Raw genomic sequence first — 12,868 nt, 5'->3', positions numbered from 1 at the left:
AGTATGTGGCAAAGTGATGGGAAAAAAAACACACATAAAAGAAAAACATGAGTTGTCCTTGCAAATTTATTAGAAAATCTGTATGGCCATTCAATGTCAGATTAGTTTCACTGGGCTGATTTGCCATTCAGGACTCTCTTAGGACTTTCTAGATGATACTTCAAGGACTTCATCTTTACTTGCTCCCTATAGATTAATTCTTATTTAACAGATTGCTTGTACATGTTGCCATATTTCATGTTTGATATTAAAGTATATGGTAAAACAACCTGCACGAGAAAAATCTTCATAGACCTAAAATGAGATTTTCATCCTGCAGAGGGCAACGCAGAATAAACAAGCAACACACATCATGTTCAGAAAGTAAATGTGCTGTACACTTAATAGATTGTCTTCTGACAGAGATAAATGTCATTCTGAGTCCATAGGACATTAGCAAAGCTCAAAACATGTGTTCAAAGTGTCACTTTCTCCTTCACTGATGAGGAGGCCGGTAGCACATCCCCCTGTAATACAGTAAAGGACTCCCCCTCCCCCCCTCCTGTGGAAAAACCCTTTCTGTGTTCAGAATATTCTCAGCGTGGAGTATCAGTTCTCCTTCTGCTGAATTTCTCTCATTTGCTATCACTTATACAGTTTGGGAACACATAAAATTACAATACTTCAGTGTCTCTGTGTATTTAGCTTTGTGACAAACTAAAACCTTAGTGGTTCTGAGTTGTGTCAGGTCAACTATAAAATTCATATTAATAAAAGCCTGCTGCCTGACATGCCAGCTAACTTTTATGTCAAGATTAAAATCTCACCGAAGTTCCAGAATACTGGTGACATTTCTGGAGGGAAAGATGCGTCGTATATAATTAAAATCTCCCACAAAGAGGCTTCCATCAATTCCAACTGCAAGAGCCACCGGAGCCAATAGCTTGTTCCCTTCAGCGAGGCCGTTGCAGCTAGGGCAAGATATACTTCTCCTCCGCCCGTTACCCATAATGCTCGTTATGACTGCAGGTTGTTGAGAAAGGAACTGATTTTCTCCACTGCCTTTATGCAGGATGCCTAGCAAGATAAAGCGTCAGTGATTGACATGCGGAAAACAGACCAAATTGACAAGAAGTGGTATAAATGTATACATATAATATTTCTTCACTATATTTTATGCACACAATCGCATGGCACCTCCAGGAAGGAGTTACTGTAATAACAAATCTGTACTCCATATAAGATAAATTGGGGACAATACTTAATTAAAACAATGAAGCATCCAAGTGTCCTATGACACTTTTGTGACTAAGAAATAATAGTGTTTGGTTAGCAGGAGGAAGCAGCAGCTGGGTACAGCTAAAATAAAAGCTTAAGCGCTGGTCCTGGGATTTTATCCACAGATGTGCAATGAGAAAAAAAGCACTTGGAAAATAATGTCCTTAGTCAAAACAGTGGGAAAGAAAATGAACACCTAAATGTCATTTAGAATCCAATAAGTATAGCTATATCCACCAGCTACTCCTCAAACTTCTATAAAGCCACAATTACAGTTGACACCATTACATTAATATGTCATGAGTTAACACTACAGTGTCTGTCTTTACAATATACCAACAGTGGAGCCTAGAAGAGTATAATACCGCACATAATTAACTGAATTGTCTGCCTAGAGCTACAATGTAAGTATGGGAATGGTAGCTGTCGTCTGGGATTTTGGAATTAGAAAACCAAAACACACATAAAGAGGTGCTTAGATGTAACATAATGCGTATTAAAGCGTACATGTCAGATCCCACATAAACAAAACTGTTATATGTTACTCAGCACCTCATCCTGATCATGTACATGTAGCTTTTATGTCTCTATAGCATATTACAGCTGCTCAATGGGGAGATTTATCAAATCCTGTGCAGAGGAGTAGTTGATTGCTTCTTTCATTTTTACAAAGGCCTCTGGGAAAAGAAAGAAGCAATCTGATTGGTTGATATGGGCAACTGGTCAACTTTTCCTCTGCACAAGATTTGATAAATCTCCACCATTGTCTTTTCAATTGTCTCTAAAGGAGGGGTCGTGTCCCTTTCTTGCTTGCACTGTGATGACACCTCCCCCTCCCTCACTCTGCTGGCTCACTGCTGTTGTAGTTTTGCAACAGCTGGAGACACATGTTTGGTAAAACTGTGTTACAGCAGTGTTGCTGCAGACTGTGTTCCTCCTGCAGCCTTGTCAATTAGCCATCTTGTGTCCATGACCCTTGGACACGCTCAGGCTGCTGTGGGAGGTATGGGAATCCCTAGTGATGGGAGATCCCTAGTGATTTTTAAGTATATTAGAAAAACTATTGTTTTTCCAAGATGTACAACATATAACATGTTTTTGTATCTGAGAGTGCCCATTTAAGTTTATGGATACATTTAGAATGATAACTTTTAGCAACAGCATTGATACCTAATACTGTGTCAGTCCCCTTGGCCAAGTGCACCGCCATCTGTTGTAAGTTTGCAACTGCAGAAAGCTCACTGGTTGGGAAACACCACCTTAGGTGACAAAAACACCTCTGAACCATTAAAGGGTTACTCCAGTGAAACACATTTTTTTTTTCAAATCCACTGGTGCCAGAAAGTTAAACAGATTTGTAAATTACTTCTATTAACTTCCCCACAGGAAGTTGAGTAGTTATTCTGACCACAGTGCTCTCTGCTGACACCTCTGTCCATGTCAGGAATTGTCCATAGCAGGTTTGCTATGGAGTTTGCTTCTACTCTGTACAGTTCCTGACACATACAGAGGTGTCAGTAGAGAGCACTGTGGTCAGACAGAAAATAACAACTCAACTTTCCCAAGCAGTGTGATCCCAACAACTATGATTTACTCTAAAAATGCTCAGGTATTTCAGAGAAATCAAAGTTTTAAATGTAATCCACAAAAAGAAAATTGTAGCAGCAGCTGTATACATGACAGAAAAAGTTAAGTTGAGGCTCTTTGTGAAGTTTTGATCAAAACGTGTCCCCCATACACCATATGGAGGTGACCTAATTTTTGGACGGGGCCTAACACACCCACTCTACTCACCTCTTATGGGCATATAGCCTCTAACTGAGTGATATGCAGAATTCACTAACAGTTTAAAAACCTCCATGTGGAAAAAGAAGGGTGCATGATTGAGAAGGGTTGCCAAATAAAGTTTTAAATGAAGTCGTCGAGAATAAGGTATGTAGTCACGGTGGGTGGTCCATGCCGATGCTCTCTGCCCCACTGGCTATAAGTGACACATCTTTCCCTATACATACATAGAAAGAGATTTGTCTCTCAAGGTCGACAGGGTGGGGAACGCTGTGCCCCTGACTACTTAAAACTATGATTTCTCTAAAATATAAAAAAAAATATGCAAATTATGTGTGTTAGGATCCCGCTCCCTGTCTTTGTTTTATGCTGCCGTTCATTCAAGCAGCAAAAAACAGCTTTCAGTTCTCCTTTAAAAATCCCTGAAATCTGGATATTGTACCATAAAACTGGGTACCCCAGACCAAAGCACTGTTGCTATCAGAGGTGGGAAACCTTCTATTTTTATTTTAGGAACCGGTACACTTCATATGGTCTGTATGCAGTACCCTGCAATAACATTTTGTTTTATATCTACGATTATTTTATGAATCTGGGAATAGTATTTTCAAAAAAGTTAAAATGACATTTTATTTTGATATTTTGCATAAGATTTATCAGGAAACTAAACTCACCACTTTTAACATTAAGTATATGGTGCTTGTCCAGGGACCATCCTCCAAGGTTTGAAGGGTCCAGTTCAAATCCTTGCAAGACTGCAGTTCTTTTCTCCCATAAAATAAGGCCAAGGCAAGTTTCATATTCAAAGCCAACAGAGACTGCAATGAGCACAAAGCAGAGCATTAAATCAAGCCTTGAAGACAGAAACCAACTCCAATCAAACAACTGAATTGTAAATATATCAAGACAAAAATAATACATATTAGTAAAAGTCACAGCCCTATTTAATTATGTGGAATGACAGGTACACCATTATAAAGAGGAGAAAAAATTGATGCTGAGGCATAAGCTAGACCATAGTGAATAATCTAACAGTAGATAATATATAAATCAGAACATTTTGAATAATGGAGAACTGTCGCTACTTTTTTTTTTCTTTTTACGCTTACAGTTTAATAGTTCATCTTCTTCCAATTGCTTAGAACATTTGCAGTATTGTGATGAATGATGCTATCTTCCTTTTATACTTTTGTATTCTACACAGAGGTTGCGCTGAAGCTGAATTTCTTGAAGAAGAGATCTAATGGCAATTTTGGAGGCTTTAACATCATAAATATACATCTTAATTCATTTTCATTTCCAATTAATTTGGGAGGCAGTAATTTGGAGATGCTCTCTTCCCAAAGGTCTTAAGTGGAATCTTACAATAATAGCTTGTTGAGGTTGTCAGCCCGGAAAGTGCCTTAAATGGTTCTGTTGTGTTTGTGGTTATAAAATTAAATGTGAATGAAAGACTAATAAGAAGGCTATTCATGATTAGAGAAGTTAATAAGCATTCCTGTTCATACTTTTTTGTACTTGTTTCGGATTTTCAGGCAAAAGTTATCTACTAGAAGGGGTTAGCCTAATATCCCAAATTATTTCCTTTCCACAGGATAGGGGATATCTAGCTGATTGGTGGGGGTCCAACCACTAGAACTCCCACTGCTGAGAACAAATGCTCCCTGAATGAATGGAGTGGCCAGTGCTCCATTCATTCTCTATTGAGCTTCCATGCATTGAGCTGATTGATGATTTGTTGCTTATAGTTGGTTTATAAAAGTGATGTTCTGAACTATAATCCCAATATTTAAAATGAAAACTATTGCCAAAGCAAATATTGCAATTCATTGCCAACGACTACGAATGGCAATAACCTAAAAAAAATAAAAATAAAGATCATATGTCAGTTGCGTGAAATAGAATAAGGCCAACTAACCATAAACCGTTGAAGTCAAAAAAGAAAAAAATGAACAGGTTAACCTATTTGTCTTTATTCACATTATGAACAGTACAAGAGAAACAGCGGAGTAAACTTCAACTCCTTCTACAACTTACATAAAAGTGATAAGTTATAATAAATATATAAGCCAACTGATACTGAGTAAACAATATCTGTGACCTATTTCAGTGAACCTGGCTTCCTCTCTGTTTTATTACAGAAACTACCAGGAGCATTTTCCTTTGTTTCTGTCTTGGAACAAAACAGAATTATCACAAAAGCATTTCATGATGTGGGTCTGAAGGTTTTGGTTATAGATGAATGCATGGTCTCTGAAGAGACGTGAGGAACTGAGTTAACCTTTTACCATATCTAAAGCCACATTTGATCTTACAACTGAAGTTGAAGGTAAAAAATAAAACATTCCGCTTGCAAAATACAACTTTGTGTTCGGTATATAACTAGAATTATACTTGCTACAATAAATAAATCAGAAAATAACAACAAATTGTGATAACTAAGAAGTTACTGGGACTACAGAAAAAAGCAAAATGTTACTTTTTGCTGTTGAGCCGTTCTCCACTTCTGTAAGACTTTCAATCCTTTACAAGTAGCACATACCTACAGCATCTGAAAGTCCATATACTTTCTGCCCATATGCATCATTTTTATCCCAGTCAAATGTATAGGCTAAATTTGGTGATGCCTGGAAAGTCTTCTGAAACAGGTGTCCTTCTACTGCCACCATCAAATGAACTTTAAGAAGGTTAAGTGGAACAGTTGACTGGGTCATAGTAATCTTCAGCAATGACTTGTATCCTGGAGTTCGAGAACTCAGATAACACAGTCTTAGGTTTGAGCCTGGCATCTCTATCTCCTCGTGGAGAACCTAAAACATGAAGACATTTTGAATCAATTTAACAAATCAATAAAGCATAGTACAAACATGATGCTTTCCTCAACTGCTTATTCCTCCTTTGTTATTTTTAAGAAACACGCATCTCTTTTTTTTTTTTTTTAGTAGGCAGAGTGGTTACCAAAATAGCATTTCTTTCCTTATTTATTCCCTGATGCTACTGTTCCACTGCTCTCCATTGGCTTATTCCATTTTTATATAAAGGAGATGCTCACTGAGGTTTGCCACTGACCAAGGAAAGGAAACTAGAGGGGACCCAGAAGGGACCCAGCAGATTGGCAGTGACATGGGATCAGTGAGAGAAGTAATGCAAAAAAAAAAAAAAAATTCTAAGCCAGTCTGCCCCTTTTAAAAAAATATTTACCCTGACAGTGCCAGGCAACCATTTTAAGGGTTTTCCACAAGGTATTATTAAAACAACAAAAGTGATGAGACAAGGTTCTTAATGCAATGAATATTAGATTATGCCTCCATTGCTCAGGTATGCTTAGTGCAGCAGCACTGTTGCTTTTATGTTACCAAGACTTGCTGTGAGCAGGATTACCAATGTAAAGGAAAGTGCTATGTAACGGAAAGTTCACATTATTTCATTCTATATTCAAAGACGTTGCTTCTCTATTATGGAGTAATTAAGATAGTGTTATAATTACTGTCTTTACAGACAACACACAAAGACACTGCTCTGTTTCTTAGACTCTAAATATTTGATGTCTGCTTCCCAGCAAGTAAAGCACAAGTCCTTTAAAAATAGGGATAGATGGGTAAGAGACATGGCAGAGTGGACAGAAGATGCATGTGCTGTTTGACCCCAAGGGTTCAGAATAACATTATAATCTACAAAGAAGGTCTGTCAGTTTTCCCATTATAAATTTATAACCCATCTTCAGTTAGAACAGGTTAAAGTGGGAGATGCTAAAGTGGGAGATGCAGAGCCTAGGGACAAAGTATATAGTTTTTATTGTAACAGCCTGCTTTACTCCCAATCTTTTTCTATTTAACATGCTGGAAAAACCATTGTTCACCACCAAATGGCTTCTGAATTGTTGGGAGAAGTTGCCCTTGGAGGACATTTGGATACTATTCTTTGGCAAAATTGGGAGTTCTGAGTTTCTGAATTGTGAGCGATTTTCTATAGACAATCATTCTTCCAGATATCCCAAAAAGTTAAAAAGGGGCTTTATCAGAGAAATAACTTTACCCTAGTCCTGTTCAGTCCAATCCCTGTACTCTCTGAAGAATATCAACCTGTCCTTGATGTTTTTCTTAGAGAGGAGTGGCTTGTTGAATACCCTTCTTGAAACCAATCCAGTGTCCAAAAGCCTTTCCCCCACTGTGCATGTAAATTTACTGAGACTTGCCTGCTGTCATTTCTCATTCCTAAGGAAGCTTTGTACTGGTGTTGAAGTAATCCTGTAGCTAAATCCACTCTTGAGACTTAAAGCATTTTTACAGCAGCTGAACCTCTCTTGTTCAAGCTCTTGATGATTCAATAATTGGTGACTTAAGTGCAATCTTACATGCAGCAATGTATTTGCCTGCAAAGCCTTTTTGATGCAAAAAAGGTATCTTCATATGTTACCTTGGAATTAACCATGAAGAAGTAAATGATTTTAAGTACCATCTCCATGAGTGATATTAACCACTTTGTCCTCATTAAAAAGCTAATGAGCTAAAGAGCTCATTTTGTTTACTAGAGAATGGATGGTTGTAAAAAGACATACTACTTCAATATGAAGACAGATGTTACAGCAAGAATATTACATTGTAATTAAAGACTTATTTTATTTTTACACTTGAAGATGTTTATCTTTTTCACCCCACCAACCAATCCAAACATGCATGTCTCTGAGAGAAATCTACTGTGAGATAAACAACTGAAACTGCTTTACCATTACAGTATTTGGGCGGAAAAATAAGTATGATGCTAAATATGACTGCATTAGGCGCCTGACCACATTAAAGTATGTACTATATAAAGGTGCATGGAGGCATTAAAGGTGTACTCCGGTGGAAAACTTTTTTTTAAATCAACTGGTGCTAGGAACTGTCCAGAGCAGGAGAAAATCCCCATAGCAAACATATGCTGCTCTGGACAGTTCCTAAAATGGACAGAGGTGTCAGCAGAGAGCCCTGTGGACAGACAGAAAATAAATCGAAAAAGAAAAGAATTTCCTCTGTAGTATTCAGCAGCTAACAAGTACTGGAAGGATTAAGATTTTTTAATAAAAGTAATTTACAAATCTGTGTGGAAACTTGTAGGTGCCTGGCCCCATTAGAGTATGTACTGTATGATATACCGTAGGTCTTTTATGGCCCATTTATCATGTTTTACCTGTTTAAACAGGTTACAGTATCTGTTACATACAAAACACTACAAGTTTATGCCAGCTCCACTGCCTGCTTTACTATGTAATGGACTCTCCCAAAATATTACTTTATATCTGGCCATGTACATGAGATAGCTGATGCACAACAGCTATTTCACCCGACTCTTAACCCTTTGGTCGGTTAATCATGGAAGTTTATTTCAAATGAAGAGAGAGAGATAAGCTGCTGCCAGATACATTTAGCTGCAAATTATCTCTAATGGGAACAAAGAATTTGGTATGCTGACATCCAACATGCCAATTCCTCTGTTCCTTCCAAATCTGCAGGATCGGATGACTTTTATGTGCATAGCCAGATTAACCATTTGCCATTGGACAGTGGTGTAACTTGAAACCCCAAAGTAAAATGTGTAACTGGACCCTCAACATTTTTTTTAGTGTATATATATATATATATATATATATATATATATATATATATCGTCTAAGCACTGATTTCATCATGATACTGGACAGCAGATACATGTGTGCTTTTATTCATTGGTCTGTCTCTTTATTTCCACCCAATAAAAGACATGAACATGATAAAATTATTTTGCATCTATATAAAAAAAAGTTAATATAAAGTAAGATTTTTCACATCACTTCATAATGTGCTGAACTGATAAACATGAATTTCAAAAGAATATATCTTTTTTTTCTATTATTATTTGTGACTTTTTGCACTAACCCCTTAGTATTTTAAGTTTTAATGTATCATTGGGAAATGCAATTCTGCAGATATTACATTGTATTGCAAACCTCTAGCTGAACCTTTGCATTTCAAGGGAAATAAACAGGAATACACTTTTGTGATTTCTTTAAAATCATACAAGTAACTACTCTGAAATGGTAATTTGTTTGTCAAGTATTCTGGTGTGCATTATCATTCTCTATAGCTTTTACATGTTACATCAGTTTTTTTCAATTGATGCATTGCTTCAGTAAAAGTACCTGAGTCTCTGGAACTATAGGGTTGCGTCTGGGTGAAGAACTGAAGAAGGATGAAAGTGGTGAAGAGATAATAACTGGGTCTGGCCTTACAAAACCACTTAGGTCACAACTAGGAATAGAGTTTTCTTCAGTCTTCATTGCCAAAGTGTCCATAGCATAAAAGCTGTTCCATGGTAACCACACGGTTTTCTCCTGGCTTATGAAAGGGGCCCTCTCAAAGTGAAGAGTAAGAGAAGATCCACCATTGGCTATTAAATCAAACCTGCAAAATATTCACATAACATTTTTTTAGCAATTGCCTAGCATGTAAAACTAACAGTATAGGCAGTCATTGTCTTCCATCAATTGTTGAGCTTTTCCACTGTTTCTTTGAAAAACAAACCACTTCACTGCACATTACAAAAGAAAATCCAGTCATTTCATTGAGTTGATTTAATAAAATCTACATTTTGAATGAATTATCAGTGGTATTATTATGAAAGTAGACAAGATGACAGGCAGCCACACCTCTTCTTTGGCAGAACTCAGTCACATAGCCTGTACCTCTTAATCCGAGAATAATACATTGTTCAATTTACAAATCTACCAACTTTTTCACTGGAAACCTCCAGGTTTTTTAACATGCACTAAATAAAATAAAATATTTTTTTTAGATGCTGACGTTGGGTTGCATGGTTACCCATATTGTAAACAACAATGGGCACAGCCAAAGTACACTCTATCATAACCTGCCAGCCAAAGCATTACAAGGAAACATTTTGTAGAAGTTGACATACTGTTGGGCACACATACTGACATGTAGGCAACTGCTTCAAAAGCACATTACCTATAAACCAACTTCTCATGTAGATCTTGCATAGACCTTTCATACATCCATATAAATAAATGCTGTCCTTTTTTCTAACCTACTTATAGATGGTTTACCTCCCTGACACAGCGTTTCAGGAAAACACACCCTCTTACTCATACATACAGGTGAGGCACTCTGAATAATTTACATACACTGTGAAGGTTTATGTCAATACATAATTTACAAATGCACACATAATGTAATGAACATAAAATGAATAGATATATACCTAACAAACCCTTTTTGTTATTTCAAACAAATATTTAAAAGCAACCATAAGTACAATCTCAATATCTGCATACTTCATTTAATCCATTAGGAGTTAATGTTTCTAACTCTGTGATCCAAAATATCCCATGGTGCAGAAGCTTGCTCTCTGCCGTTTATATCATTGCAGCAGAGTCCCATTACTATCAACAGGATTATGCTGCACTGTGCGAACAATGAAATTTCCAGGCCGGAAACCTCTGATGCGGAAATCCTGATTCCAGCCACGCCTGATAGAATTGACATGTTAATTGTCTTGGTGGAATCAGCCATTGCCACCTATGTAGGCGGCACATTTCTGAGTGATCCTAGCACCAACATGTTCTGCCGGCGCCCGCTATTATGACCGTTAACTGTATCTAAACTCATTTAACCTCCCCCCCCCCATACCCTGCACTGTGACGCACGGCATATATTTTAATGTATCCTTGCTCCGGTGTCCCACGCCCCTCCTGCTTCTACCTGCCATGCGTCCTGATAGCATGTAATGTCTTGAATTAATAAAAGAAGACAGCTGATTGGTGAATGCTGTCTCTATCTGCTTCATCGCTTTTTATTGCATATTCTAATGCAGTGCTCACCCATTTGATACATTTTCAGACCATCAGATGGAAAGAAAACCCCTTATAACCTATCTGCAGAACTTAAAGTTATTTCTGATGTCCTCTTTAAGTAAGCAACATATAACATCCCACAGGGACACAGTAACATGTTTATATCATTTTGTGTTAAAAATCCTCTTTAAAGGAAATCTGTCACCAGTGTCACCTGCACTAACCTGTTGGTACTGACAGATAGTAACGGTGACACTGATGACAATTGTACTCCCCTTATCCCGTTCCGTGGCGGGGATCTCCAGTAATCTTGGCCGTTAGCTCCAGCTCCAGCCACCTGGCTTAGGGCATGGGCGGTGCTTACCACTGCTGTTCTCTAGCAACGGGCCCCATCAGGCAGCAGCAGTGACGTCACTAAGCTCCGCCTATGCCCCAAGCCACTGCTGCTCTGCTGGGTCTCGCAGCACCAGTGACGTCACTAAGTTCTGCCTGTGCCCCAAGTCGGGTGCCCAGAGCTAGAGCTAAAGGCCAAGATTACTGGAGATCACCACCACGCAACGAGACATGGTGAGTACCGTTGTCATCAGTGTCGCCTGCACTATTTGTCAGTACCAACAGGTTAGTGCAGGTGACACTTGTGACTGATTTCCTTTAAGGAATTTTATTCCCTTTCAATGGATGGTAGATCAAACTTCCTTTCATTATGGCGCTATAATCCAGATATTTCATACATGCAAACATTAGCCTTCACAGGGTTTCCCAAAAAAAATTTGTATTCTTCCATAGATTGGGATGTTGCAGTCCAACTGCAACATCCCAATCTTAACAAGCTGTCATAATGTAGTTGCCTCATGGCCCTAGCTGCCAGACTACTATAACATTAAGTCACATAAATGCATAATACTTACGTGCCATCCTGGCGTGTTATAGTATAGCCATATTTTGGATGTTTTACAAAAGACACATTGACTCCAACCAGTGGGGTTCCATCTTCGGTCATGACTTGTCCCCTTATTAATGAGACAAGGCTGAAAAAAAGATAATTTCCTTTGAGAACTTGATAATGAAAAAAAAAAACAGACAAAGCGAAAAGTTCAACTTGTATTATTAGATGTTTGAACTTCTCAGACAACTCTTGGTCTGTATATATTTACCTTGGAAAAGCTCCCATTTTTATGTGATAGACAATCAGACAAATTATAGCTGATGGGTCAGCTAGCAAACAAATACAGCAAAACAAAAAGCTATTTCTCTAAGGGCCTGTACAGTTTACATTATGTATGTATAGTTTTGAGAGGGGCTTCTTTCTGTAATTCCCATAGAAGTACTATATTTTGCTTTCATTTAATAGAAAATGAAATGTTCTATCATCTGCCTTCCCAGAAGTGGTCACAAACATACAAAAATACAGAAAACCAGGAAAAAGTATGTATTTATTTTTTAGACACCTTTTTTCCAAGGTGAAAAATTTCTACTGGATAAAGGTGGACAAAATGGTAACTTAAAGTTTTTAGTTTTTTTTGTCTTTTAGAATATACATGCCAGCATAAACCATTTTAAATCCCTGCAACGAAATTGTCAGTGCTGGAACAGGGTATAGATGGGTAACTCTTCCTTCAGGAAGACATTTTGGCTTGGCTAATATTCCCCAGTCATATTTTACAGCTCTTTAAAATGTCAAGCATTGACTTTATTTTCTCTAATAAGTGGCACCAAAGAACAAGTTATCTTAATTTTGAAAGAGGGCCAAAGGTTCCCGCCAGAGCCAGCGTCCTGCCCCCGGGCGTGGAATCAATGTTGTGGTGTCCAGCCCAAAATGGAAATTGAAAGGTCCGCCCTTGTTGCCAGGGGGCGGATGAAGAGGATGCACCGCTGAGTCACTTCCAGTCCCAGGCACCGCTGATGACGTTCTTCCGGCTGGTGACCATCTTGTCGGAGACCGATATAAAAGGTGAAGCGGAGCCCGACCTCTTTGGTCTACAGGAAGTGCTGGCAGTG

At 38.1% G+C, this 12,868-nt stretch overlaps 1 protein-coding gene across 12 annotated transcripts in view; it reads right to left on the bottom strand.

Moving 5' to 3' along the window:
* TENM2 (teneurin transmembrane protein 2) overlaps positions 1-12,868 on the bottom strand; it is a 2,592,228-nt gene that overhangs the window by 78,131 nt on the left and 2,501,229 nt on the right. For all 12 annotated transcript variants that reach the window (XM_056575104.1, XM_056575105.1, XM_056575107.1 and 9 more), the window contains 5 exons: positions 11,779-11,898; positions 9,200-9,461; positions 5,585-5,852; positions 3,717-3,860; positions 807-1,056 (listed from right to left, as the gene is read on the bottom strand). In XM_056575104.1, coding sequence (XP_056431079.1) covers positions 807-1,056; positions 3,717-3,860; positions 5,585-5,852; positions 9,200-9,461; positions 11,779-11,898 — 1,044 coding nt within the window. The remainder of the gene's footprint in view (positions 1-806; positions 1,057-3,716; positions 3,861-5,584; positions 5,853-9,199; positions 9,462-11,778; positions 11,899-12,868) is intronic.

Source organism: Hyla sarda, chromosome 4, assembly GCF_029499605.1.
Source record: "Hyla sarda isolate aHylSar1 chromosome 4, aHylSar1.hap1, whole genome shotgun sequence".
Classification (NCBI taxonomy): domain Eukaryota; kingdom Metazoa; phylum Chordata; class Amphibia; order Anura; family Hylidae; genus Hyla; species Hyla sarda.
Note: the sequence above shows the minus strand (reverse complement) of the source record. Positions and strands in the feature narration are given on the sequence as shown.